The sequence below is a fragment of the Pipistrellus kuhlii genome, unplaced genomic scaffold, assembly GCF_014108245.1.
Source record: "Pipistrellus kuhlii isolate mPipKuh1 unplaced genomic scaffold, mPipKuh1.p scaffold_m20_p_21, whole genome shotgun sequence".
NCBI lineage: Eukaryota > Metazoa > Chordata > Mammalia > Chiroptera > Vespertilionidae > Pipistrellus > Pipistrellus kuhlii.
Genome location: NW_023425520.1, coordinates 13,134,260 through 13,162,259, shown reverse-complemented (window position 1 = coordinate 13,162,259; position 28,000 = coordinate 13,134,260). Strand labels below are relative to the sequence as shown.

The window sequence follows — 28,000 nt, the reverse complement described above, 5'->3', positions numbered from 1 at the left end:
AAGCCCGCGAGATGGAAGGTCGCAGGGAATGACGGGAAGGCCTCGAGGTGCTTGCTTGGAAAACAGCAGTGTCCTCTCAGCTCTCAATGGGGACATGGTCACGCAAGCACAGGGCTCAGCGGGAGCAGGACGGTCATCGCGATGCGTGCCTGGTGAGCTGGGGTGTCCAGGCCGCGGTCACCACTGGCGGTCCGGGAGGTCCGAACGGTGGGCGACCGCGGGTCCAGACTGAGGAGTGTCTGTGGTGCCGTGGGACCTGTCGCTGTAGCGTCTCCCCGGATGGAAGGTTCTGTGATTCTGTTCCGACCCAGTGGGCCTGGTCCGCACATCCTTTCATTGTGAAACGTACAAAATGCAAAGCGGCTTCCATTTTATTTTATTTTATTTCCTTTTTTATGTTGTTAGTCCTCACCGAGGATATTTTTCCATTGCCTTTTAGAGAGCGTGGAAGAGAGGAAAAGACAGCGAGAAATATCAATGTGAGAGAAACACATTGCTTATTTGCCTCCTGCCGAGTCCCGACCAGGGCCGGGGCCAGGGAGGAGCCTGTGACTGAGACATGTGCCCTTGACCGGAATCGAACCCGGGCCCCTTGGGTCTGCAGGCTGACGCTCTATCCACTGAGCAAAACTGGCTAGGGCCAAAGTGGTTTCAATCTTAAGTACTGCAGACCGACAGTATGCACTTGTTTTTCTCTGTGAGTGTGAGGCCGAGGAGAGGCTGCAGGCAGCATGTAGACAATGAAAGGCCGGTGAGCGAGTGGAGAGAGGCAGGGGTGCAGGGGTGCGGCCCCAGGGAGGGGGCGCAATCCTCTCGTGGGTGTGCTGGCCGCGGCGGCCTCCAGACTGAGCAGGCCAGGTAAGTCCTGGTCCTTCCTGGAGGTGTTGGTAGGGACATACCCTCCGAGGCCAATGGGAGCTGGGGAAGGCTGGGGGGTCCCTCTCCGGGGGCGGCACAGCGGCGGCAGCAGCCCTCAGTTCTTCCCCGTGGCCGGAGCTCACCGCCCAGAGGGACTGGACTCTAACCTGGAGAAGTCCACAGCAGCGTGTCTCTGGGCGGCGAGGTCCCGAGGCCTCAGGGGCCGCACCCGCCATCCCCAGCGCGCCCTCCAGCTCCCACGCTGGGTTCAGTTAGTGGGCGCCGCCCCTAAACCAGCCCCGCATGCTTTCTGTGCCCGAAGATGCACCTGCTGCCTCCGAGTGCTGGGCTGTCCTCTCCTGCCAGCCCCGCGGCCGTGCACACCGGGCACGTCCTTGGCAGCCTGCCCGAGCGGGGCTGCCTGTGTCCTCCGTGCCAACTCGCTTTGCCAAAACGCATCGGAGGTTGGAAGTTAACTGCGAGGGGGGCCTGAGAGGCATTTCCAGGACAGGCAGCAGCCGCCCTCCCATCCAGAGCTCCCGCCTCCTCTCGGTGCGCGGCCTCCGCCCACGCTGGCACCTCCCCGCCCGCACTGTCAGATGCAGCACGTGTCCCGGGTTCCAACTGCGGGCCCTGTCCCGACAGAAGAAATACAGTTCAATCCGGCGAGCTGCGGCGGCCTCTGCCAGGTAAGCCGATCGCCCCGCCCAGACGCTTCCCTGCGAGGGCCGTCCTCAGAGGCATGGGGCGCCGGGCGGCCGGAGAGGGTGCTCTCCCTGGTGTGATCGCCTCCCGCCTGGCTTTCTTTTTCTGCTGCACAACAACGTGAAAACAGATTTGCCAGGTTTTCTTAATGAACGATTTACAGCGCTCAGACTAGAACGCTCTCCAGTGGTGACGCTGAGCAGAAAACCTACTACGTGTTCCCAAGAGCAGGTGGGCCCACACCCCCACGGCCTGTGGGGCCACTGCACATCCTGGTGACCTTGGAGCTGAGCAGGAGCAGCGGGGCAGCAGGGACATACTTCTCCACACGCTGCCGCTGGGCCGCTCACACTGACTGTACACACCGGCTGCACACCCGGCCGCACACACCCGGCCAAACACACCCGGCCAAACACACCCGGCCAAACACACCCGGCTCACACACCCGACCAAACATACCCGGCCACACACACCCGGGCCGCTCACAACCGGCTCACACACCCGGCTCACACACCCGGATACACACACCTGGTCGCTTACACCTGCCTGCACACACTCGGCCGCACACACCCACCTGCACACACCTGGCCAAACACAACCCGGCCGCTCACACCCGGCCAAACACACCCGGCCACACACACCCAGCTGCACACACCCGGCTCACACACCCGGCTGCACACACCCGGCCAAAACACACCCGGCCACAGACACATGGCTCACACACCCGGCCGCACACCCACCTGCACACACCCAGCCCACACACACCAGCTGCACACACCCGGCTCACACACCCAGCCGCACTCACCCGGCCGCACACACCTGGGACATATGCACCTAGAGGGACACACCCGGCTGCACACACCTAGCTCCTCGCTCCTTGTCTGTCCATTGGGGGCTCTGGAGTCTGCGGCAGGTGCAGGGCGGTTGGGGGAGGGGGTCAGTGCGGCTCTGCAAGCAGGTGAGATAGGGCCGCTGTGGGGAGCACATCAGCGTGAACTTCCCTGGGCCACACTCCATGCCCTTTAAGGCGGGAATCAGGACGAGCTCTGGGAGGTAATCCTCAGAACACACCTTCCCACACCTTCCACAGCCCAGCCCATTCCGGAGCCCCCGGTCTGAGAGGGGTGAGGGGGGTGAGGGGGTGAGGGGGTGAGGGGGTGAGGGGGTAAGGGGGTGAGGGGGCAGCGATGCAGCGGGGAGGGGCTTGGTGCTCTCTGGCGGTTCCTGTTTTGATCTTCTGTGAATGCCGTGCCTTAGAGAAAACCACAGCCATTGGACCATGTTCCACATAGAATATTTTATAAAACATGCGATTACACATTTTATAAAACATGCTTCTGTACTCAGGAATGCAGAGTGGGGTTTACAGGCATGAGCACATGAAAGGCTATCTTTGTATTGTCCTTTATTGTTTTATTTTTTCCCACTTGAACATCTGTAAACCTACCTCTGCCCACCCTGTGCACGACTTCTAGCTCAGTCACAGGAGGCGTGTACACGTGACCCCACGGTGTTTATGCAGTGGTGGTGGCAGTACGCACGGCCACAGAGATAGCCCTGCCCCCCCCCCCCCCCCCGGCCGCTGCAACAGGAGAGGTGGGGGGTCAGGAGAGGTGGCGGTAGCGAGAAGGAAGCCTGCTGGAAGTCTTGCAGGAATATTCCTGCAACAGGTGCCTAGTAGGCATATAAGTTCCCTAGTTAATCACTCTCCTCCTTCCCCCTCATCCCTACCTTCCCTCTGAAATTCGACAGTCTGTTCCATGCTCCTATATCTCTGGATCTATTTTATTCATCCACATATGATGAGGTCATGTGACACTTGTCTTTCTCTGACTGGCTTATTTCACTTAACATGACACTCTCCAGGTCCCTCCATGCTGTCTCAAAGGGTAAGAGATTCTTCTTTTTCACCGCAGCATAGTATTCCATGGTGTAGATGTATCACAGCTTCTTATCCACTCGTCTGCCGATAGGCACTTGGGCTGTTTCCGGATCTTGGCTATTGTAATTTGTGTTGCTGTGAACATAGGGGTGCAGATATACTTTCTGATTAGTGTTTTGGGATTCTTAGGATATATTCCTAGAAGTGGGATCCCTGGATCAAATGGAAGTTCCATATTTAACTTTTTAAGGAAACTCCATACTGTTCTCCACAGTGGCTGCACCAGTCTGCATTCCCACCAGCAGTGCACGAGGGTTCCTTTTCTCCGCATCCTCACCAGCATTTGTCATTTGTTGGTTTGTTGATGGTAGCCATTCTGACAGGTGTGATGGTACCTCAGTGTCATTTTGATTTGCATCTCTCTGATGATCAGTGACTGTGAGCATTTTTTCATGTGTCTCTGGATCTTCTGGATGTCGACTTTGGAGAAGTGTCTATTTAGGTCCTTTGCCCATTTTTTAATTTGATGTTTATCTTCCCTTTGTTAAGTTGTATGAGTTCCATATACATTTTGGAGATTAACCCCTAATTGGATGTATCACTGCAAATACATTTTCCCATGCAGTGGGCTCTCTTGTTGTTTTGTTGATGGCTTATTTTGCTGTAAAAAAAAAAAAAAAAAAAGCTTTTCATTTTGATGTAGTCCATTTATTTACTTTCTCCTTTGTATCCTTTATCCTAGGAGCTATGTTGGTAAACATATTGCTATAAGAGATGTCTGAGATTTAGCTGCTTATGGTTTCTTTTAGGATTTTTATGGTTGCATAAGTCTTTTGTCCATTTTGAGTTTATGCTTGTGAATGGAGTAAGTTGGTGGACTAGCTTTGTTTTGTTTTGTTGTTGTTGTTGTTGTTTTCACATACGTGTCCAGTTTTCCCAACACTATTTATTGAAGAGACTGTCTTGCCTCCTTTGTCAAATATTAATTGAGCAAAGTGGTTTGGGTCGCTCTCTGGGTTCTCTGTTCTGTTCCTTTGGTCTATGTGTCTGGTCTTGTGCCAGTACCAGGCAGTTTTGAGAGCAGAGGCTTTGTAATACAGCTTGATATCTGGTATTGTGATTCCTACAACTTTGTTCTTCTTTCTCAAGATTGCTGCAGCTATTTGGGGTCCTTTTTTGGTTCCATATAGATTTTTGGAGTGTCTGTTCTAGATCTGTGAAATATGCCACTGGTACTTTAATGAGGAGTGCATTGCATATGTAGATTGCCTTGGGGAGTATGGACATTTTAATGACGTTGATTCTATCAATCCAAGAACACAGTATGAATTGTTTTAGAAGTTTGAAAACATGTATCACCATACAGCAGAGTCCGATCCCGTCCTTTCACTTCCATCTCAGCACTCGGCTCTCCCGCTGGGTCAGACGTACCGGGCACATGGGCATGTTTGCATCGTCCCTGGGTGTGACAGGCGTACGTCATTCCCATGACCATTCTCCATTGCTGTGCGTCTCCCCAGGACGTCTCCCACCGCCCACCCCTACGCACCTGCCGGAGACAGATCTCACGCTAAACAAAACCTTTGTGCCGAGCTCCGCAGCGGGCACTGTCTTTCCTGCCCCCTGGACTAAGCGGCCTCCAGTGCTTCTTTCTGGGAAGCTCAGACACGGCAGCAAAGAAAACAGGACCATGAATCTCCCAGGAACATGAGGAGTCATTTCTCTCATTAACCGAAAGCCCAGTGTTTACAAACTGGGCAGAGGCTCCAGCGGGACAAACGGCCTAATTGTGGAGAATAATGCATGGCAGTCATTCGGGCAGAGCTGGAGGGATGTGTCCGGCTTCTCCATGCTCAGTCACTGGCTCCAGCCAGACAGATCCACCCAGACAATGCGCTGGGCTGCCTTAGGGTGGACAGCCTACCCATGAAGCGTCTTCCGTGCCTCGTGTCTGTGTGGTGCGTGGAGGGGGTTAGTCACAGCCGTGTTCTCAGGGAGCATGGTCCTGGGGAGAGCTATGTGACTAAGGAATGCTCCCCCAAACATCTCCTTTGTAAACATATTTTTTTTTTACTGATTTCAGAGAAGGGAGAGAGAAAGATAGAAAGGGCAATGATAAAAGAGAATCATTGATCAGCTGCCTCCTGCATGCCCCATACTGGGGATGGAGCCTGCAACCCGGGTATGTGCCCTGACAGGAATTGAATCATGATCTCCTGGTTCATGGGACGATACTCAATCACTGAGCCACACCAGCTGAGACCAAATATCTGCTTTTATAGCAGGAAATGATGCTGGAGGCAATAGCCTGATGGAAGAATTACAGTCCAGACAGACACAGAAGCAACTTTCATCACCAAATCCAGGTGCGGGATCCGTGTTTCTCCCTAATGCGAGCCTTCTGCGCAATTTCTCTTCCCCAGAGCGTCTCCCATCTCTCTTTCCAATCCCCCCTCGTCTTCCTTCTTAATCCAGAGTTTCTAAGTGACGCAAAGCATCACCTGACAGCAGAGAATGCTCGCAGCTTCATATTTTATAGTTTATTACGTTATGACGTGCAGAAACATTGATCCCAGGCGTCATCATTTTTCTTTTTCTAATTCCTCCTGTCCGCGAGCCGCCCTCCCCCATCCCCTCATTAATGGGAACCAATGGGCTCCGTGTGGGAAAGCTCTCCGTCAGTGTCAGCGTCAGCCCCAGTGAGCAGCAGAGGGGAGGTAATGAATGAGCAGAGGCGGCATGGAGGAGGGAGGGCAGGTAATGAATGAGCAGAGGCGGCAGGGAGGAGGGAGGGGAGGTAATGAATGAGCATGCGGTGAGGAGGCTGAGGAGCCGAAACTTGCTCCCTGCGAGAGAGAGGACAGGGAAATGTGTTGCCCTGTCAGGAGCGGCCCTTTAAGGTAACAAATGGCTGACTCGGCTCCCTGATTGCCCGGAATGAATCTGTGATGCACGGCCACGGAGAGCACAGCACCGGGACCGGCTGCTCCCGTTCCCATTAATTGGAAAATGTTGACTGGAAAATCGGGTACCCTCTAATGGATTGAGAGAAGTCATTCATCCCATGAGTGAACAAACAGCATTCATTCCATGGCTTGTTACACATAGTGGGGCTCCAAAAACGAGGGGTGAGGATCATTTTCAAGCACTTTGAGGTGTGTTATCCTTAAAACAAAAACAAACCTGCATGAAACCAGCCAGAACAGAAAACAGAGAGAAAGCCTGACAGCAACCAGCCCGTCTTTGTGCCTCACCCCGCAAGGCCCGGCACAGCCTGTCCCTGCGTTACAGGCATCCGACCCCCAGCCAGCTCTCACCCCGCTGGGAGCCGGGGCAGCGGGTGAGAAGTCCACAGCACATGACAGAGGCTGTGTGGCCACGGGAGGCGTTGTGAAGGGCAGTGCTGTCTGTACCGTTTTGTCAGGATGTGTGCGCCCCAGACGAGCTGTGTTCCCACAAGTTAGCATCCTGTAGGGGTCCCAGGGGGCACTGGGGAGGCTGAGGCTGAACGTGAGCCGCAGACAGGTTTATGGAGAGGAAGAGGCGAAGCCGTCCCGCCGTGCCAGGGCGTCTGGGCCGGGCAGGGAAGAGACACAGACACACACACACACACACACACACACACACACTCACACAAAGAGACACACACCCGCACACACAGAGACACACACACAGAGACACACACAGGTACACACACATACAGGCACACACAGGCACATGCACATATACACACACACAAAGAAACATACACAGAGAGACACATACACACACACAGAGACACAAAGAGACACACACATACATACACACACGCACACACACTCTTCTAATCATAATGGAATCCGTTGCGAGGGGCATCATATTTGGGAGATGCATTGGCCTGTGTATGGCAGTTTTAGGTGGTGGGTGTGCAGTAGAGCTTCTTGGCCAATGGGTGTTCCCATCACCAGGCACATGCTTACACAGAGGCGGACGGCATGCCAGGGCCTGAGAGAAGAAGCAAGTGGGCAGCCCGGACTCAGGGCGCAGCATGCTGCTGGCTTAGCGTTGTGTTTCAGAGCACAGGGCGCGGGAATGGGAAGTAGGGCATTATCACCTGCTGACAGAGCCACGTGACCGTCACTCACAACCCATCCACCCATCTGTGAGGTACATGAGAAGTGCGGACGGATCACGAGAATTCTTAGGAATTTATTATCAGTCACCTGTGAGGTCACTTTCCATCACTGAACTTGTCAGGTTTATTAGAGCCCCTTTCCAGTTCACAACACACACACACACACACACACACACACAGATACACACACACAGAGAGACACACACAGACACTAAGGCACACACACACAGAGACACACACATACACAGACACACACACACAAAGAGACAAACACCCGCACACACACCCACACACACACATACACAGACAAACACACACAAAGAGACACACACCCACACACACACAGAGACACACAGAGAGACACACACACATACACAGACACACACAGAGAGACACACAGAGACACAGACACACAGACACACATACATACACACACACAAAGATACATACAGACACACACACACACACACACACAGAGACACATACCCAGAGACACACACAGGCACACAGGCACACTGAGACACATACACAGAGACACACAAACACACAGACACACACAGGCACACACACATACAAACATGAGTGTGTGTCTCTTTGTGTGTGTGTGTGTGTGTCTGTGTCCGTCTTAACGGACAGATCACCAGAATTCTCGCTTCCTATTACAGTGTTTTACAAAGTATAGTAAAAGGATATTAGCATGTAAGAATATGTAATAAATAACTTCAAAATGCCCTTTTTGGTATTTAATTTTAAAGCCTGCCTTTAACGTCTATGTACAAAGCTTTTTGCATTCATTCAATAGAAACTTACCTGGCCACCGGGTGAGGCTGGCAATGAAACTACTGGTCCACGGCGTGTTAACGACCAACTTAAATCTACGAGTGAACGGTGGTTCTGTGGTGGTAAACATAAACATGCTGGTGAAGTTACAGAGACAGATAAACCCACTCTGCCTGAGTCTGAGAGGAGACATGCTAGTGGCACCAGGTAACGGAGCCTGTACCAGCCTGTGGGCACCGCCACGCGGCCGCTCACCGTGACGACGGCTCAGACCGTCTGTGTGGTGTCCGCAGTCGAAGATGGAAAGCGCCGGCCTGCTCAGGAGTGTGCGGAGGCGGACAGGTGCCCGGTGAGGCCCGCGGGACCCGGCGCCCGCCTGGCCTGCGGGTGGGCTCGGCGCCCCCCGGCCACGCCGTCCGCAGCGTCCGCGGTGCCCGGGCCCCCGGCAGCGGCGTGTCGGAGGGAGGAGGGCAGCGATGCTCGGTGTGAGAATCCTGGTGCTGGTGCTGAGGGAACAATGGGCTGTTCGCCTAAAACAGTGGTCGGCAAACAGCGGCCGTGGGCACATGCACCTGGCCAGCCGCCGTTTGCCACTCTGCTGCAGATGAGTTTGCTGACCACCAGACTAAGCTGAGTGTTCCCTATAGTTGGAGCTGTAAGCATTGTGGCATATTCTGTGCAGAGAGGTAAAAGATAGTATGTACTGTGGTCGCACACTCATTGGTCATCAGAGCGGCGAGTCTAAAACAAAAGCCCAAAGCGAGAGGCGGCAAGCGTTTCCCTTTGACCCAGGAGAATGGCCCAGGGTTTCCATTCGTGGGAGGGTGAGGAGCTGGGAGTGAGGGAGGGACGCAGCCTCAGCCGGGAGGAAGCGCTGTGCTGGGTGACCCCTCCAGGAGGGGCGTCTGCAGTGCTGACCTGCATGGCAGCAGCAGTCCAGCCAGCACGAGCTGGGAGCAGCGCTGCTCTCGGCCGCCCACAGGCTGTTCTGCCCAGCTTCAACTTCCAGAAGTCTGAGGAGCTGGGCTGGCAGCTCCAGCGCCATTTTTTAAAAATATGTTTTTATTGATTATAAAGAGAGAGGAAGAGAGTAGGGAGAGAGAAAGGAACATCCATAAGACATCAACCAGCTGCTTCCTGCACACCCCCTACTGGGCATGCAACCTGGACATGTGCCCTGACCAGAAGCAAACCAGCGACCTCTTGGTTCATCGATGACACCCAACCACTGGGCCACACCAGCTGGGCAATCAGTGGCATTTTGAAGTAGTTGCATTTACATTATTTTTCACAGGAGAAAAGGCAGAAGTAGAGGCCAGCCAGGAGCTTCCTACCGTAAAGCTAAGGAGACATAGAAAGGCTGCTTTAGAAGGAGGGACATGCAAACGGAAGGACAGGATTGCGCAAGAACAGAGCTATGGCTGAAGGGCAGGCCTGTGACTGCCAGGCTGGGGAGCCAGGGAGACCAGAGTCACAGACACAGCGTCCAGGTGGACGGTGAGGGGAGCTGGATTGGAGAGAAAACTGAGTTGAGAAGCATGTGAAGCGACCTAGAGACAGTCGTGGGGCGGGCTCAGCACCTCTGATGGCAAAGGAAGCAGAAGTAGAACGAGAAGGGCACACGGCCCAGAGAGACACGCCAGGGCCCAGAGAGACACACCAGGGCCCGGAGAGGGGCACCAGGGCCCAGAGAGACATGCCAGGGCCTGGAGAGGGGCACCAGGGCCCGGAGAGACACGCCAGGACCCGGAGAGGGGCATCAGGGCCCGGAGAGGGGCACCAGGGCCTGGAGAGACACCCCAGGGCCCAGAGCCCAGGACTTGGGTAGCGAGGGGGAAGGGTCAGTGAGAAAGAAGGAACGAGTGGACTAGGCTTTCAAGGTCAGAGGAAAGTCAACCTTGTCAGGCAGGGCCAGCCTGTCAGGGGTGAGGACCTTGGATTTTCCCACCAGAAGTTCTTAGGGGCTTTCAAAAGAGAGTTTTGTTTTAAAGGTCAAAGCCAAAGCCAGAGAGAAAGGCAGGAATGAGTCAGTGCCTGGGGGAAGGGAAGGAATTTAGAGAATGCGCTGGGGGAGGTGGGAAGGCCAGCGGCATCTCTAGGCATCAGAGTCCAAGGCTAATGTTTCATGTTTTAATATATTTTATTGTTGTTTCATGTTTAATATATTTTAATGTGTTTTTTTAATATATTTTTATTGATTTTTTTACAGAGAGGAAGAGAGAGGGAGGGACAGAAGTTAGTAACATTGATGAGAGAGAATCATCGATCAGCTGCCTCTTGCACACCCCCTACTGGGGAAGTGCCCGCAACCAAGGTACATGCCCTTGACCGGAATCGAACCTAGGACCTTTCAGTCTGCAGGTCGAAGCTCTATCCACTGTGCCAAACCGGTTTCGGCTATTTTATTGTTAATATTGTACTATTACAGGAGTCTCCCACCTTCTCCCAGCCACACCCCCTCATCCCAGCCACACCCCCCACCCAGGTCTTCCCCACCCTAAAGCCCGTGTCCATGGGCTGAGCCTATAAGAACATAAGGTCTTTGGTTTATCTCTTTTCATCTCCCCACCCCCACATCAAGGTATGTCAGTCTGTCCTGTGCCTCCCTGCTTTGGATCTCATTTTGTTGGTCAGTTCATTTTTGTTCATTAAATTCCACCGGAGTGGCTCAGTGGTTGAGTATTGACCTCTGAATCAGGAGATCATGGTTCGATTCCCAGTCAGGGCTCCATCCCCTGTGTGGGGCCCACAGGAGACAGCTGATCTATGATTCTCCCAAGGCTACTTTAGAAAAAGAGACCAGAAAACTACAGGCAAGCCCTGTGGAGGCAGGGAGAATAAACCCGCAGGAGGATGGGAGGGAAGCCCACGGACCCACGAGAGCACCACTCACAGTGAGGCCGGGCAGCGGGCTGTGGGTTCTGAGCAGGCAGAGGACCAGGCCAGAGCTGCTCTGACATGTGAGGAGGAAGTTGCTAGAGCCTCGCCATCTCTGAGCTCAGCTTCCTACACGAGGATTGGGGCACCCGCTGGAATGCCATGGGGAAGGTCTGCACTGTCAGCCATGTGGCTGTGAAGGTGTGGGGGACGGAGAGGCAGGGCTGAGGCTGGCGGGCAGGCACGGGCCTCTCCAGAGACCTCCCTGAGGGAGCCCTGCGCTCCCGACTCGGAACAGGCTTTGTGCCAGGGCCTGTGTGCCAGTGTTTGTGCCAACAGCCGACAGATCCCATTCTCCAGGCCAGTTGTCTGGGGACCCCGGGCACCCACCTCTAACGTGGGAGTGGGGGATGGGCAGCAGATAACGGGCACATCCCTGATGTGTCAGGCGCTGGGCCTGAGGGGCAGGGGAGGGCTGGGGGCTCTGGCTCGGGGTGCAGGGCTGGGGCCGGGGCTGAGGCGAGCAGACAGAGCTCAGGGCACAGCGCCTGGGAATAGCACCTGCTCCTGGCCTTTCCCAAAGGGAAGTAAGGACCATGGAGCAGTCTCCTCCGTGCTGATTGGCCACTGCGGCCACCAGGGTGAGGCTGGCTGGAAAAGCTGCATTTACTGAGATAGTAGAGGCCCGGTGTATGAAATTCGTGCAAGGGTAGGCCTTCCTTCCCTGCTGCCAGCACTGACTTCCCTCTGGCACTCGGGACCGGGGCTTCCCTCACAGCCCTGGCTTTGTACTGAAGGTCACCTGGTCTAATTAGCATATTACAATTTTATTAGTATAGATCAGTATAGATAACAGGAAGCCCAGGCCTTACCGATTCCAGTCCGAGGCATGTGCCTGGATTGCAGGTTGGATCCCCTGCCCCAGTCAGGGTGGGTGTGGGAGGCAACCAATGGATGTCTCTCTCTCACATCAATGTTTCCCTCTCTCTCTCTCTCTCTCTTCTCTCTCCTCTCCACCCCAACCTCCCAATCTCTCTAAAAATCCACGGTGGGGGGCGGGGGGAGGACATAATATGAAGACCACGAAAGAGCTCCGTGGATTAGGTATCAAATCGAGTGGTTTTTACTCTGGAATCCACGTGCCCAGCTCTCCCTGGTTCAGCGAGAGTCACACTGAGGAGCATGGGCCGCAGATGGGTCCGGTCACGCGAAGAGACTGCCTTTGCTTATGAAAGGCGTTCTTAGCTCCGAGTCAGACATCTAATGGCTTAAAGGCTGTGGAGTTGGTAACTGCTTGCTGGTCACTGCAGCTGGCCGGGTGTGAGGACGAGAGCTTCACACAGTGCTGTCCGTTTGGCAGAAAGTCCCCCAGCCCCCCAGCTCACGGAGTGTCCGCAGACTGGACACAGGTGGTCCTCAGTTATGGTAGAAAAGTCGGGTTTCGGGAGCCACTTGACCCAGGAACAGTCCTCAGTCCCCACATCTGGTCTCAGATTTCCTGCTGGGCTGCCCTACTGTGCACAAACCTACCGACTTGACTTGGGACAGGACAGCGGCCCAAAGTGGTTTTCTGGAGCTTTCTGACTCACACAGTCAGTGGACTCCCAGGATAACCTTCTTCTCTGTCCCTTTTGGTTTTTAAACTCTTTGATTAACGCTGTTTTCTTCACTGCACCCACTCCACATTAAAAACAAACGTTTGGTTCAGAGGCTAGAATGTAGGCCTGATTCCCTAGTATCACAATTAACACATTGCTATGTTCAAAACCTCTTTCTCCTTGGACTATATGTAGACTCATCATTACATGAGTTCATTCCACAGGTAACCATCTTCCCATAGTCGGCGCATGCGTCTCGCATCTGGCATTCAGAAATGCCTTACGTGTCTCATAAAAAATGAATTCCAGAGCCTTCACATTCTGTTTTCTGTTTCCGCAAGAGAAAGAGGGAGGATTTAGACTTGTTTTCTGTTTGGTAATAACAGAGCTGGGGGCAGAAGGTGGAGGGAGGGATGGGGTAGAGTAGGGGTGTCGAACTCAATCAGAGAAGGGACCAAAATATAAAATCCAGCCTAAATCGCTGGCCGAATGGTTTACTGAACAGTCATAAACTGTCATTGTGATGGAAACGCAGCGGAGTGCAGTGATGACAGCGCGGTGCGGGCCGCATTGCAAGGCCTGGCGGGACGGATTTGGCCCACGGGCCTTGTGTTTGACACATGTGGGGTAGAGGATTGGACCAGGGCAGCCCAGCCCGCGTGATGACAGAGAGTCTGGGGACCTCTGGTGGCCACCGCCGTGGCCTGCGGGTGTTAGCTCTGACATCTCATCCTGGAACTCTTCCACTGGGCATGACGTCCCCGCTGGTTTTGGTCGCAGAAGAGATAAAAGCTCACGTCTGAACAACTGCCTCTGCGCTGCAGTAATTCCAGGTCCTGTGAGCAGCACCTGCCAACAGTGGCACCACGTTAGAGGGACACCTGCTCCAGATGGTGCTTTGGGAGGATTAGATTCAAAGTAAATAGGAAAGAGAACCAAGATGGCACCGTAGGCAAAGAGTACTCACCACCTCCCACACCACATCAAAATTACAAGTAAAATACAGAACAACTGTCACTCAAAACCGCCTGGAATCTGGCTAAAGCAGGCCCTACAATCAGAGAAATAGAGAAGAATGTCGACTGCAGAGGCCAACCCTGAGGAACAAGGGGTCCCAGCCCCACACCAGACGCCCGCTCATGATTCCAGAGCTGGGAAGAAAAGCCCCCATAACTTCAGGCTGTACAAACCAGTGGGGATTGTGGCTGAGTGACAGGGAGGCTGAAGAGTCCCAGCAGTTCCTCCTAAAGGGCCAGTGATGGACTTCCTCAGAACTCCAGCTCTGGGACAGAAGGGTGGGGTGGCCCAGGGGCATACCAAGAGGAACTGGATTGGCTGGCATTGGGGCAAGAACTCGAGGGCACTTTCTCCCTGACTAAAGAGCTAGCAGGGGTCATTGTCCCTCTGCTGAGACCTCCCCACTACAGCGCTGACTGGCAGCCTATCTGAGTCTCCATCAACCTGGCTCACACTGGTGGTTCTCTGAGACCACCCCAACCCAATTTGCAGCCCCACCCAAGCTGTTTGCATATGAATGACCTGGCCTGGTTCAGGCTTCAGACTTTGCTAAAATCTCTCAAACAAGAAGATACTAGCCTCAGCCAGCTCCATACTCACAATAAGAGGTACCAGGTCTGGCACCAGCAGCAGCTTGCCTTCACAGCTTGGCCTTCATGGGCACTTCCAAGCCCAATGCAAGTAGCAGCCTTCTGCAGATTTCTCTGTACCTTCTGACAGGTGGCCCCAGGCAAGGCACAGGCAGTGGCTGACTTTGTACCTCCCAGGAGGTCCCAGAGCCTGTGCACCCAGAGGACAGCTGTAGCCCACTCCAGACTGCGATCCTATCACATCCACCAGTGACACACCCAAGGGGCAGACTCAGTGAGCACCAAAGCCCCACTGAAGCAAGTCCTGCTCCATAGGGGAGTCTCCTGCACAGCAGCATTCTCCTACTGTAGTTACAGCTGGCCCTCACAACCAATTGGCCTGGAGGTCAATTCCTCCAGTGACACCAACAGCAATCAAGGCTCAACTACAACAAGACTGTACACACAGCCCACAAACGGGGTCACCTAGAGTGCCCAGCTCAGGGAACTGGGGAGTCTGAGCCACTGGACCCTACAGGACACCTATTACACAAGGCCACTCTACAATTCCAGGAGACCAGCAGCTCTACCTAATATTTAGGAATAAACACAGGGATGCAGGCAAATGGGGAGACAAAGAAACATGTCATGGTCCCCGTGCAGCAGGGCTGGCCCCCGTCATGGTCACGGTGCCCAAGTCTTTTCTCAGCCAAGGGTCATTAGAATGGACGCACAGGTCTGCTGAGACCCACAGGCGGCCATGGCGGCTCCCGGGCCCTGTCCTCAGCTTACATGGCCCTCTGAGCCCAGCTCCCGCCTGAGGAGACTCGGGAAGGATGACTTGGAAGGAGTGGCCGGGAAGCTTTGTTAACACCTGATGAACGTAATGTGCACCTGGCTTTAATTCTCTCGGTAGTGGTCTCATTCATACTTTTGTCAGATTCCGGAGAGTCTTGGTGCCTTAAATCTCCACCTTGAAGTCACAGCCCAGAGGCAGGTGGTGGCGTCCGGGGATTTCACTCTGTGACTTAGGGTTCGCCGCAGCCGGTTCCCAGAACGATTCAGTCATGAGGCGCTAACTACCCAGCATCCCTTGCTCTCACGGCCTCACTTCTCCACCACAGCCGTGACGGGAGGTGAGGGCAGAGGCTGGGACTAGGTGCATGTTCTTGGTGCCGATCATAAAGTTCTCCTGAGATCAACGGCAACTCCATGGTCATGGACTCGTGACACCACGGTACATTCTGGAAACTCCGGAATTTAGTCTTGCCCAGCGGGCACTTCCTGAGAGAGACAGACAGACATTGGCCCACACACAGCTCAGGGGCAGTGTGGCGCTGGCATCGGGCATTAATTTAAATTTTTATCTGTGCGTGCTGTGGGAAGGCTATGTCTCAAAGGGCCTTTCTCTGCTGACCTTTAGGATAAAGGGGACGGGGAGGTAGGGGGGCGCTGAGGCCGATGGCGTGAGTCTGCCTTTGAGATACGTTTGTGTCTCTCCGTAATGTCCCTCCAGAACACTGGCTCCTTGTCCTGGAAGCTCTCTGTCAGGCTTCAAAGTCATGTCTCCTCTGCCATCCCAGTTTGGGAGAAAATGTGAAACCTATAGGCACCGAGATGACCCTTACGGGGATTTGCACCTCCTTCTGTAGACAGAGACCTACAAATCTGTCTGTTTCTATAAAAAGGAGGAAGGAATAGCACTCCTGTAAACTCCAAGCTGTGTGGGGAGGTGTCAGGTGTGTCACGTGTCTGACGTGGGACTCCAGCTGCCACGCTTTAAGTCCTGTCCTGTAGTAACCAGACAGGGGACTGGACAGGTTTCTTAACTGTGCCTCAGTTTCCCCACTCGAGAGAGCAGCGAGGCCGTATCTCCTCTGGGACGCTGAGAGGGCTTTATCATTGCACCCAGGGAAGGCCTGGATTCACACCCCACGAGCTCAGTGCTGTGTGCCGTTCAGTTATTATTTTATTATTTTATTTTATTTTATTTTTATTTAAACCAATCTTTATGTTCATATTATTACAAAGGTTCCTCATTTCTTCCCCCCCCCCCAACCAGGTTCCCACCCCACCCTCTGCCCTTTCCCCACCACCATTATCCTCATCCATAGGTGCACAGTTTATGTTCAGTCTCTTCCCTCATCCACCACTCCCCTTCCAAGCACCCCCCCCACACCCCCCCCCCCCAGAATTGTTAGTCCACTCCCCTCCCGTATCTCTGATTCTATTATAATCAACAGTTAATATTGTTCATCAGGTTTTTTAATTTCCTTGGTGTTTTTTTTTTTAATTAATAAACGTTTATATTTTTAAGAATAAATTTTAAAATCTAATAATTTTAAACCTTGTTTTTTCTGCCCTGGGAACTGAGAAGCAAACTTGTTTACATGTAAACTTGCCCTTAGGCTATCAAAAGGCGTAGCCATTCAAGTGTAAATGGGCACATTGTTTAAAGATAGCTGCTGGCTGGAATTGGATTACCTGTTCTGGGTGGGAAGGGCTTGTCCTCCCCTTTCTCCATTGAAATTAAGGTGTTAGCTTTCAACCTCTTTTTTGGCAAGAGACCTTAAACTTTCAGAACTTTAAATTTTTCAGGTAGTAAATCAATTACTTAGTATTTTCTCAAATCAATAATATCTCCACATGCCCAAGGATACACTTCACATAAAAGACATTTCCAAATAGATCAACCAACCTCATCCAGACCCCACACAAGGCACTCACAGATCAACACCCCAGTGCTATAATAACTTAACACATCAAATATAAGCTTTCATCACTTGATTCAGCAGACCCTCAAGTTCTCACAAAAGTTTCCAGCCATGTCTGAGAGGCAGCCCTGGAGCATGGGCAGGCGAAGAGCGAGCTGTTCTGGGCCTGGCTGCTTCGGGCCTGGCCTCCGTTGCTCTGGTCTGTTCCACAACCAGCTGCTCCGGGTCTGGGCGCTGCCGCTCCGGGCCTGGCTGCTGCTGCTCCTGGCCTGGATGCTGCTCTGAGCCTGGCTGCTTTGGGCCCGGCTGCTCAGTTATTATTTTAGATATTGTTTTAACCCTCTGCTGCCTGCCTCCTGCTGGGAAGAGTGTGTCTAGCCTCCCCCCGCCCCCCCCCCCCCCCCCCCCCCCGCCTTCAGCTTCCTGTGGAATGGGGGGGGGGGGGTGGGGGGGTGCCCAAGGTTAAAAGGTCATTCCGGCCCCGATGCCTTTCACATGCACCTAGCAGGACTTCATGTTTGTAAGACAAGGGAGTGCTAGCTGGTGTGACTCAGTGGATAGAGTGTCGGCCTGGGGACTGAAAGGTCCCAGGTTGAATTCCGGTCAAGGGCATGTACGTTGGTTGTGGGCACATCCCTGTGGGAGGTGTACAGCAGGCAGCTGATCGATGTTTCTCTCTCATCAATGTTCCTAATTCTCTCTCCCTCTCCCTTCCTCTCTATAAAAAAATCAATAAAATATATGTGTTAAAAAATAAATAAAGGACAAGGGAGTGCCTTTGAGCCTGGGACATGGGTCTGGGGACCATGCTTACGCGTGCACATCTGTGACTGACGGCGGCCGTTACACAGGAGCAGACAGCACGTCGCAGTGGTGACCGAAACCCCATGTTCGTTTCCGAAAGCCACATGCCCCACATGCGCACATGAGAACACGAGCCTTAGGGATCATGTGATACTTGTCTCTCTGACTGGCTTCTCTCACTCAGCATGATGCTCTCCAGGGCCCTCCATGTTTGTGTTTCTGGGTGGGGTGTTTTTGTTTGCTTGTGGCCTCACCGAATCTGCCTTTGTTAGCGTTCTGTGCCCCCGAGGGGTGCCCCCTGGGTCAAGTCGGGTCACACCAGCTCCTGATGCCCTTCCGCAGTGCCAGTCTGGCCTCCACTCTGCCCTGTCTCTGGCCACAGAAGCCCAGGACATAAGACAGGCCTTTAGCGTTGGTGTGAGGTCAGAACGTGTGGAGGGTTAGCGGGTGTGAGAGGGTTTGGGGCTAAACGCAGTTTTGTGCAAACACTCAGCTTCCTCCCGTCAATCACAGTTCCCCGTTAGCCCAGAAGGAGACTGTCTCCGTGGGCCCCTGTGCCTCCCCAGGAGAGGGCTGGGCAGGCGTCCGCCCCAGGGCCGGGACCCTCTTGCCGCTCGCTCGCCTGGAGGTTAGACCATTGGGTTTGATTGGGTTCGAGGCCCTGGTGCCTCAATGGGGAACGCTGATTCAGAAAGAGGTATCACTCATTCAGTGAACACTGAGGGGTGCCGGGCCCAACTCCAGTCTTAATTTTTTTAAATACATTTTATTGGTTTCAGAGAGGAAGGGAGAGGGAGAGAGAGAGAAATATCAATGATGAGAGAATCATGGATCGGCTGCCTCCTGCACGCCCCATATCGGAGATCAAGCCCAAAACCCGGGCCTGTGCCCTGACCAGGAATCGAACCCTGACCGTCAGGTTCATAGATCGACGCTCCACCCCTGAGCCAGGAGGCCGGGCCCATCCTAATGTTCAGAGGGACCGGGAGCGAGGTATTTGAAGCAAAAATCCCCGTGTGGTTCCCGCCGGCATGTGTCTGCAGAGCTGCCCCAGCAGCATACCACTGACTGTTGTCTACCAGCTCCCAGCTCTGAGGCCGGAGTCCCTGATGGAGGCCCCATCCACCAGTACACTATCTCTTTTTTTAATTTTTAATTTTTTTTCTTCTAAAATATATTTTATTGATTTTTTTACAGAGAGGAAGGGAGAGGGATAAAGTGCTAGAAACATTGATGAGAGAGAAACATCAACCAGCTGCCTCCTGCACACCCCCTACCGGGGGAGTGCCCACAACCAATGTACATGCCCTTGACCAGAATCGAACCTGGGACCTTTCAGTCCTCAGACTGATGCTCTATCCACTGAGCCAAACTAGTTTCAGCTCTTTCTTTAAAAAAAAATAAAATAAAATAATCTTTATTATATATGCCCCCCCTTGCTCTCTCCCCTCCCCCTGCCCCATGAGGCCTCTCCTTCAGGCCAGACAGCTGCGTTCTGGCTGTGTCCTCACCACCTCCTCTCTGTGCACTGACGGGGGTGAGGGAGAGACGGAGTGACAGAGAGAGACTAAGAGAGAGATGGAGGGACAGAGAGAGCCACCACACCTATCAGATCAGGGCCCGCCCTATGACCTCCTTTAACCTTTGTTCCTCCTCAGGGCCTCACCTCTCAGTGCAGCCACATTGGGCCACAGTTTCGACATAGAAGTGGGGGGTGGGGCTCACCCATCGCACCAGCTGAAAGGATGGCGCTGCTTCTCAGGAAACCCCAGGGGGCGGCACTGTCAGGCTGGGGCTCCTTTGCACATGAGCTTCCGCACAGGCTCGGTGCTCATCCTCGCTCCTCCTCCAGATCAGCATCTTCATGACCCACCTGTCCAACTACGGCAACGACCGCCTGGGCTCCTACACCTTCCTGAACCTGGCCGGCTTCCTGCAGAGCTGGACCCACCTGCGCCTGCGCACGCTGCCGCCCCTGCAGCTGGCCCGCAAGTACTTTGAGCTCTTCCCGGAGCAGAGGGACCCGCTCTGGCAGGTAACGGGGGGCAGGGAGCCTGTGAGTGCGGGAGGTGGGGGACTGTGAGTGCCGGGGGAGGCGCTCAGCCGCAGAGGACACCGGCGTGTGACACCGCGTCTTTATCCAATGGTTTATCCTCCTCGGTGCCACGGTTGGTTTGTGATGGGCTGTTGCGTTTTTCTGTTGTGCTGTTTTCTGAGGTTTCGGCTGTTGGTCCGTTGGTTGGGGACTTCTGCCTCGAGGATGTGGTTGGATGGTTCGTGTCTTCTCAGGGGGAGGGCGTCTCTCTGGGAATGGGAGGGAACAGACACCCAAGTGCCATAATCTGAGACCTCGAGACTAGACTGCATGGGTGTGAACTACCCAGGGCGGGGGCGGGGGCGGGATGAATATAAAAAGCAAGGAGCCTTTTTCCACCTCCTGCTTAATACAGTCCATCTTTAATGCGCTGCTAGTTCCTGTAGATCTAAGAACGCTTTGCTGGGATCCTATCTATTAATAAAAGAACCACTGCCCAGCCAGCGTGGCTCAGTGGTTAAGTGTCAACCTACAAACCAAGAGGTCAGGGTTCAGTTCCTGGTCAGGGCACAAGCCCAGGTTGCAGGCTCCACCCCCAGTGGGGGGCGTGCAGGAGGCAGCCCATCCATGATTCTCTCTCATCATGGATGTTTCTTTCTCTCTCTTCTCTTTGAAATCAATAAGAATATATTTAATAATAAAATAAAATAATAAAACAATGACCAGCATAAGGATTGCTTTTACACACAGTGGGAGCCTCCCACCCTTAATGCCTGGAACACAACCCTCTGCTGTGGGCCTCAGCTAGAAAAGTCTCCTCTCCCCACCACCACTACCACACACACACACACACACACACACACACACACACACTCTTCCCGATGCACCAGCCACGGGTGAGGAGCCGGCTGCCGGGCAGGTCCGAGGGCCTGAGCCGAGCTGGAGGCAGGGCGCAGCATCCCTCGGGATGCATCCCTGCGAGACGGACTGCGTCCTCTCCCCTCCTCGGACCCCGCTCCGTGTCCACTGAGCGGCCCCACGCGTGAGGCCAGGCGGCTGCTCCAGAGAAGGCAGGGCGTGGAGGACAGACCTCCCCAAAAGGGGGTACAGACCTCCCCATAAGGGGTACAGACCTCCCCATAAGGGGGTACAGACCTCCCTGATAAGGGGGTACAGACCTCCCCATAAGGAGTACAGACCTCCCCATAAGGGGTACAGACCTCCCCATAAGGGGTACAGACCTCCCCATAAGGAGTATAGACCTCCCCGATAAGGGGGTACAGACCTCCCCGATAAGAGGTACAGACCTCCCCGATAAGGGAGTACAGACCTCCCCATAAGGGGTACAGACCTCCCCATAAGGGGGTACAGACCTCCCTGATAAGGGGGTACAGACCGGGGTGAATAAAGGCGAAGCAGGTGTCGCACACACTGTGATGCTGACAAATCATGGGGAGTGAATTACACCTGTTCTCACACACGTCTGCTTGTGAGATACCTACAATTCACGGCACAGTCACCAGAAAAAGCAGCGACTTAAAGAGGGGAGAGACAGCTGGCATGGCAGTGCCCACCTCTGCTCTCCCCTCTGCGTTAGGAAAGGTGAGACGGAGAGATTTTCAGGCAGGCTCGTTGTGTGGGTTTTGTATCAGGGACACTATGTATTTGCTAAGGAGCGATGTCATGAGATTGGGCCACATGATGATTCTGAATATTGCGTGTTGTTCAGTGTGAAACACGGGGCAGGTTGGCGTTAGAAACGGGAAGTGGAACGGTATTTCCGGGACCAGTCGCTGTGGAGGACGCCCAGCAGCAGCGGCAGGGCCTGAGCTTTCGGGTGAAGATGCTGGGACGTGCTTCCTAAAGGACAGAACTCGCCGGGAAAGGCTGCGGAGGCTCGCACAGCCCCTCGCCGTGGCTGCCGTTCACAGGCGTTTGGCAATGCTCAGCCATCACCACGACGGCCTGTGTGAGAGCATCTGAGTGACGGAGATAAGAGGCTCCACTGCGGGAGGAGCATCGCTTACGTGGCTTCTGTGGACGGAGGCCAAGCTGCAAACATCTCCGTGAACCGAAGCCACGCCTGCTCCGAGGAATTCAGAGCCGGCGAGGCCGGAGCGAGGGCGGGAGGCCGGGGGTCCCTCGGCCCAGCCGTGGGCAGCGCTGCCGCGTGGAGAAAACCTGACACGTCTGGGCCATGAGCTGCGGAAGGCTCTGGAAAGACAAGCAGGACACGGCCCGCTCCTTCCCGCTCAGAGTGACCGCGGCAGCACACCCGCTGTGACTCGGCCGCAGCCTTCACACGGTGTGCACCGTTTCATGAAAGCATACACTCAGCCCAGCGGATGTGCCTCAGGGGTTGAGCATCCTCCCCAGAACCAAGAGGAGGGGGTTCGATTCCTGGCCAGGGCACATGCCTGGGCTGCAGGCTCAACCCCCAGGAGGGGGCGTGCCGGAGGCAGCTGCCAGGTGTCTTTCTCATTGATGTTTCTCTCTCTCTCCCTCTCCCTTCCTCTCCCTCTACGCCAATAAGAACATATTTTTAAAAACATAGACGCATAACTAGCACCAATTAAACACGGCCTTGCGGTCAGGGCAGACTGGTCTTAGTGGCTATCCCTGCACAGTCTCACACTCGGTGTGTGGGGACTTGCTTGTATTGGTAAGTGTTCATTCCTATGTCGCGCGGTTCCCTCTTAAAAACTCAGTCAACTGTCATTTTCCATTAGACTTTTAATTCACACTTTATTACCACAAATAAAAAGAAAGCATGCGCGGCGATAATCATCACGTCTGGTTTTTTAACTTTATTCGTATTGTTGACAGCCTTCACATCTGTTTAACCTCCTCTGGTTCCTCATGTACATTTTCATTAGCACTGGGCATGCGGCCTGACTGCCGTGTGAACTACTTGTGGCCTCATTAAAAAGTGCCGGAGTGTCTGCCCCGGACAGCAGCGGGGCCACCGGTGCTGAGCGTATTCAGGGGCTGTCTCTCCACAGCTCTTCCCGGGGGCGGGCGCCCACAGCGGGCAGACATCTGCCCCTCGTGTGCCCTCCTCGCCTGCCCCTGGGATGGCCCTGGTAATTCACACCCTTTGTTGTGATAGAATATTCCTAAGGAAGCATGATGGAGGGTTTCCTTTTTTAAAAATATATCTTCATTGATGTCAGAGAGGAAGGGAGAGGGAGAGTGGGAGGAACATCAGTGATGAGAGAGAATCACTCACTGATCGGCTGCCTCCTATACACCCCTAACTGAGGATCGAGCCCACAACACGGGCCTGTGCCCTGACCAGCATCGAACCTGGGACCCTGCAGTCTGCAGGCCGGTGCTCAATCCACTGAGCCAAACCAGCCAAAGCACTGGTTTGATGAGGAAAATGTGGACTGTGGTAGAGGAACACCACCACCACCACCATCACCATCTCCACCACTACCTCCATCTCCAGCACTACCTCCATCTCCACCACCACCTCCATCTCCACCACTTCCACCACCACCACCACCTCCACCACCACAACCTCCACCACCACCAGCACCTCCACCACCACCTCCACCACCTCCACCAGCACCTCCACCACCTCCTCCACCTCCACCATGACCACCACCTCCACCACCACCACCTCTACTACCTCCTCCACCTCCACCACGACCACTACCTTCACCACCACCACCTCCACCACGACCTCCACCACCTCCACCACCACCGCCACTGCCACCACCTCCACCTCACATCTCCACCGCCACCGCCACTGCCACCGCCTCCACCACCACCACGACCACCACCTCCACCACCACCATCACCTCCACCACCACCATCACCTCCACCACCACCACCACCTCCACCACCACCTCCACCACGACCACCACCTCCACCACCACCTCCACCACCACCACCACCTCCACCACCTCCACCACCACCTCCACCACAACCACCACCTCCACCACCACCTCCACCACCACCTCCACCACCACCTCCACCACGACCACCACCTCCACCACCACCTCCACCACCACCACCACCTCCACCACCTCCACCACCACCACCACCTCCACCACCACCTCCACCACCACCTCCACCTCCCATCTCCACCGCCACCGCCACCACAACCACCACCTCCACCACCACCTCCACCACGACCACCACCTCCACCACCACCTCCAACACCACCACCTCCACCACCACCTCCACCACAACCACCACCTCCACCACCACCTCCACTACCTCCACCACCATCGAGACGCCATCCTTGCCACGTTCTCTGTGGAGAAACAGCAAGTGGAGGCCGAGGCAATTGCGTTTCTACTGCTCGGCATCTGAAACCACAGAGGACTCATGTGTAGTACTTTCAACAACAAAGAATCATTGATGAAAAAATAGACCCAGAGTAAAAAAAAAATAAATAATAAAATTCCCTGAGGAAGAAAGCCTTCACAAAGCAGTGCGGGGAGCAGTGGGGGAGCAGCGTGAGGAGCGGTGTGAGTCGGAAGTGACTGTGAGCCGCGGGGCCAGCGCGGGGCCACCGGGAGAGCCGCCGGAGGTGGTGTTCTGTGGGAAGCGGAGGGGAAGGGCCACGCGGTCCCTGTGAGGTGGGAGCACGTGCAGCCCCCGCCGCCCATCAGTGCTGCTCCCGCGCCTCCTGGCAGCCACACGCCGTGAACGGCCCTCGCTCAGGCCCTGCCTGCTTATCACTGGTTCCATTGCAGCCACGAGGGTCTCCAGGTCAGCAAGCTGGCTCCAGAGAAGGCAGAGTATTAGCAATATCATGATACTGTTACGTAAATCAAGTAAAGTAAGACAAACTCATCCTGAGAAGGTAATTCCAGTTCAGAAATGTGGGGGAGTGGCTATGGCGGGAAGTGCCAGAGACAGGAGCCAGGGACAGCAGTATACAGGGCCCTGGGTTACCACAGTGAGTCCTCTGCAGAAGCCCAGCTGGTTCCTTGTCCGGGCACCCCAATCCCAGACGCCTAGTCCTCCAGTGTGATGTCTGACTGCCATTACTTTTGAATTGGTGACATAATAAAAGCCAATTGCCAGCCAATGAATATTTCAAAAGTGCATGCATCTCCTGGAAGGGCCCTTGAATTCTCAAAAGCAACCTGGTTTGGGTGAGAATCCTGGATCGTGGCCACACAAAGGGGCGGGAAGGTCAGGATGGAAAGGCCAGGATCAGGCAAAGTGGGGCAATGGTTTGGGTCCGGGTTCCCTGCCTGTGCCACCCAGCAGTGACCCGGGGGAGGAGGGACAGCGGTGACCACAGGTCTGATCCTACCTGCCACCGACTCTTCGGCAGGGCCCCACTGGGGCTTGGCAGGGTCCGAGGCCGGCACACAGTGTGAGGAGAGGAAAGGAGGCCACAGCCACGGCTGGAGTTCCAGGCCGGCCTCCTAGCCTCCAGGGGGACAGGAGAGAGCAGGGCTGAGTGCCCAGTCCGGATGCCACCCGGAAATTGGACTCGGACTGAAGTTTAGCGATAGGTTAAAGTGTTGCTCAGAAGTCAAGTTTTTGATAACTTTGAATTTATGTTCTGCTGTCTGGTATTTATTTATTTATTTATTTAAAATATATTTTATTGACTTTTTACAGAGAGGAAGAGAGAGGGATAGAGAGTTAGAAACATCGATCAGCTGCCTCCTGCACACCCCCTAATGGGGATGTGCCCACAACCTAGGTACATGCTCTTGACTGGAATTGAACCTGGGACCCTTCAATCCGCAGGCCGACACTCTATCCACTGAGCCAAACCGGTTTCGGCAGCTGTCTGGTATTAAATTTTTGCTTTGTGTAGCTTTGCCTAAATTTATGGTCGGCAAACTGCGGTTTGTGAGCCAAATGCAGCTCTTTGGCCCCTTGAGTGTGGCTCCTCCACAAAATACCATGGCCTGAGCGAGTCTATTTTGAAGAAGTGTCATTAGAAGTTTAAGTTTAAAAAATTTGGCTCTCAAAAGAAATTTCAGTCGTTGTACTGTTGATATTTGTCTCTGTGGACTAATGAGTTTGCCAGCCACTGGCCTAAATCATTCCTGGATTCAGTTATTTTATAAACCAACTTCAGACAGTGACACAGGTGCACAGACAGGAAACAGACACTGCGGGCGGAGCCCGGGCAGCGGGGCCCACGCCCCTCAGAAGGGCTGACCCTGCACGTCCCAGGGCCAGGACGGGACGGGGCCTGACCTGGGGTCGGGGGTCAGGCACGCGTCTGATCCCATCCTCTCTGGCGTCCTGCTCTGCGGCCGGAGCTCATGGCTCTTCCTCCCGCAGAACCCCTGTGACGACAAGCGGCACAAGGACATCTGGTCCAGAGAGAAGACCTGCGAGCACTTGCCCCGCTTCCTCGTCATCGGGCCGCAGAAGACAGGTGAGGTCCTGTCTGTGTCGGGGGCCGTGGTGTCCGGTGTTGCTGGGCTGGTGGGCGTGTGACTAGGAGACACGCAGGCACGGCCTCACTGCCGGGGTATCAGCTCCACACCCTGGCCCAGATGCTGCCTGGGAACTGGACTCAGGGACTGCATTGTAGCCACAGCTTTTAAAATAGTTGCACAGACGTCACATTTTAAAAAATATATTGTTATTGATCTCAGAGAGGAAGGGAGAGGGAGAGAGAGAAACATCAACGATGAGAATCATGGATCGGCTGCCTCCTGCACAGCCCACACTGGGGACCAAGCCTGTAACCCGACCATGTGTCCTTGACCAGGAATCGAACCGGGGACCCTTCAGCCCACAGGCCAACACTCTATATCCACTGAGCCTAACGGGCCAGGGCAAGACCAAATTTTGGACAAGGCTGAGATTACGCCCTACTCTCTGGTGTTTAGTCCTCCTTCTGTGCTCTGCCTGAGCAACCCCTCGGCCGCCCTTTGACAAAGAGCTCCGGGCAAACAGGGTGCGCCCTGTCTGCCTGGACGGCTCCGTTAGAGCCGCTGGCTTTGTTGCCTGGAAATACCAGTGTCTGGAGGTCGGGGGGAGTTGCGGGGGAGGCTCTCATCCTCAGTGTAAGGCCTGGGCTGACTCCCTCAGGCACCGGGCTCCTCCGGGGCGCCCTCCCTCCGACTCCCTGCACCGACGAGGGAGTCAGAGTACCTCAGCGGCCAGGACACTTGTAAATAGAACATCTTCCACTTCCGCTGGACGTGGCAGTTCTATGTGCGGCACTCCTGTCCTGCCTCTGAGCGTCCCACTGCGTGCCCCTCAGGGTCCTGTCAGCGGGCTGCTCAGCTCTCATCACACTTGACTGCCCCCCCGCCGGGGCCGGACGCTCAATGCCGTCTTTCCAGAAGCCTGCCCCTGCTTTACCCTTCCGGGGACACCCACGTTTCTGAGGTCCAGCCTCAGAGCACGCCTCCTCCAGGGAGCCCGCCCGACTGCCCACTTCCTCATGGGCAGGAAAGCTCTCCTCTGCTCTCACGTGGGCCTGCCTCCCGGTGTGGTAAGGCCTGTCCTGTGACCCACGTCCCGCACACCCTTCCGCTCGGGCCAGCACTGCAGGGCTGTGCACAGACCAGCACAGTCAGCGTCTGCCGAGCAGTGCGAGTGTATCAAACTGACCTGGGTACGATACTGATCAGGGACCCCGCAGGTCCGGTGCCAGCCGCCCCTGATGCTGTGGCCACGCGCCCGGCCCAGGGGGGAACTGAACCCCGATTTCTGAGGATTCCCAGATGTTTCGCCCGCCTGCCTGCTTTGGCCCGTACTCAGCACTGACATCTGATCACGTGTTGAGGTCCACAGAGCCGTGGACACGAACGAAAACACACTTGGGTTGCTGTCGTGTGCAACGTGCCTCACTGGTTTTAGGGAAGTTGCTTTGACTCTTTAAAGAATTGAATGTCCCGCCCTAGCTGCTATGGTTCAATGGCTACAGCACCAGCCTAAGGATTAAAGGGTTCCAGGTTCAATTCCAGTCAAGGGCACGCCTCATGCCCAGTGGGGGGCGTGCTGGCGACAGCTGATCCATGATTCTCTTCATTGATGTTTCTCTCTCTCTCCCTCTCCCTTCCTCTCTGAGATCCATGACAGTAAATTTTAAAAAGAAGAT

General features: G+C 54.6%; 1 protein-coding gene across 1 annotated transcript in view; it reads left to right on the top strand.

The window, feature by feature from the left end:
* The window catches only part of LOC118726045 (bifunctional heparan sulfate N-deacetylase/N-sulfotransferase 4), a 113,304-nt gene that overhangs the window by 73,098 nt on the left and 12,206 nt on the right, over window positions 1-28,000 (top strand). Inside the window, exons 6-7 of the mRNA XM_036450408.2 lie at window positions 19,771-19,953; window positions 26,224-26,320. Of these exons, the coding sequence (XP_036306301.1) occupies window positions 19,771-19,953; window positions 26,224-26,320 (280 nt within the window). The remainder of the gene's footprint in view (window positions 1-19,770; window positions 19,954-26,223; window positions 26,321-28,000) is intronic.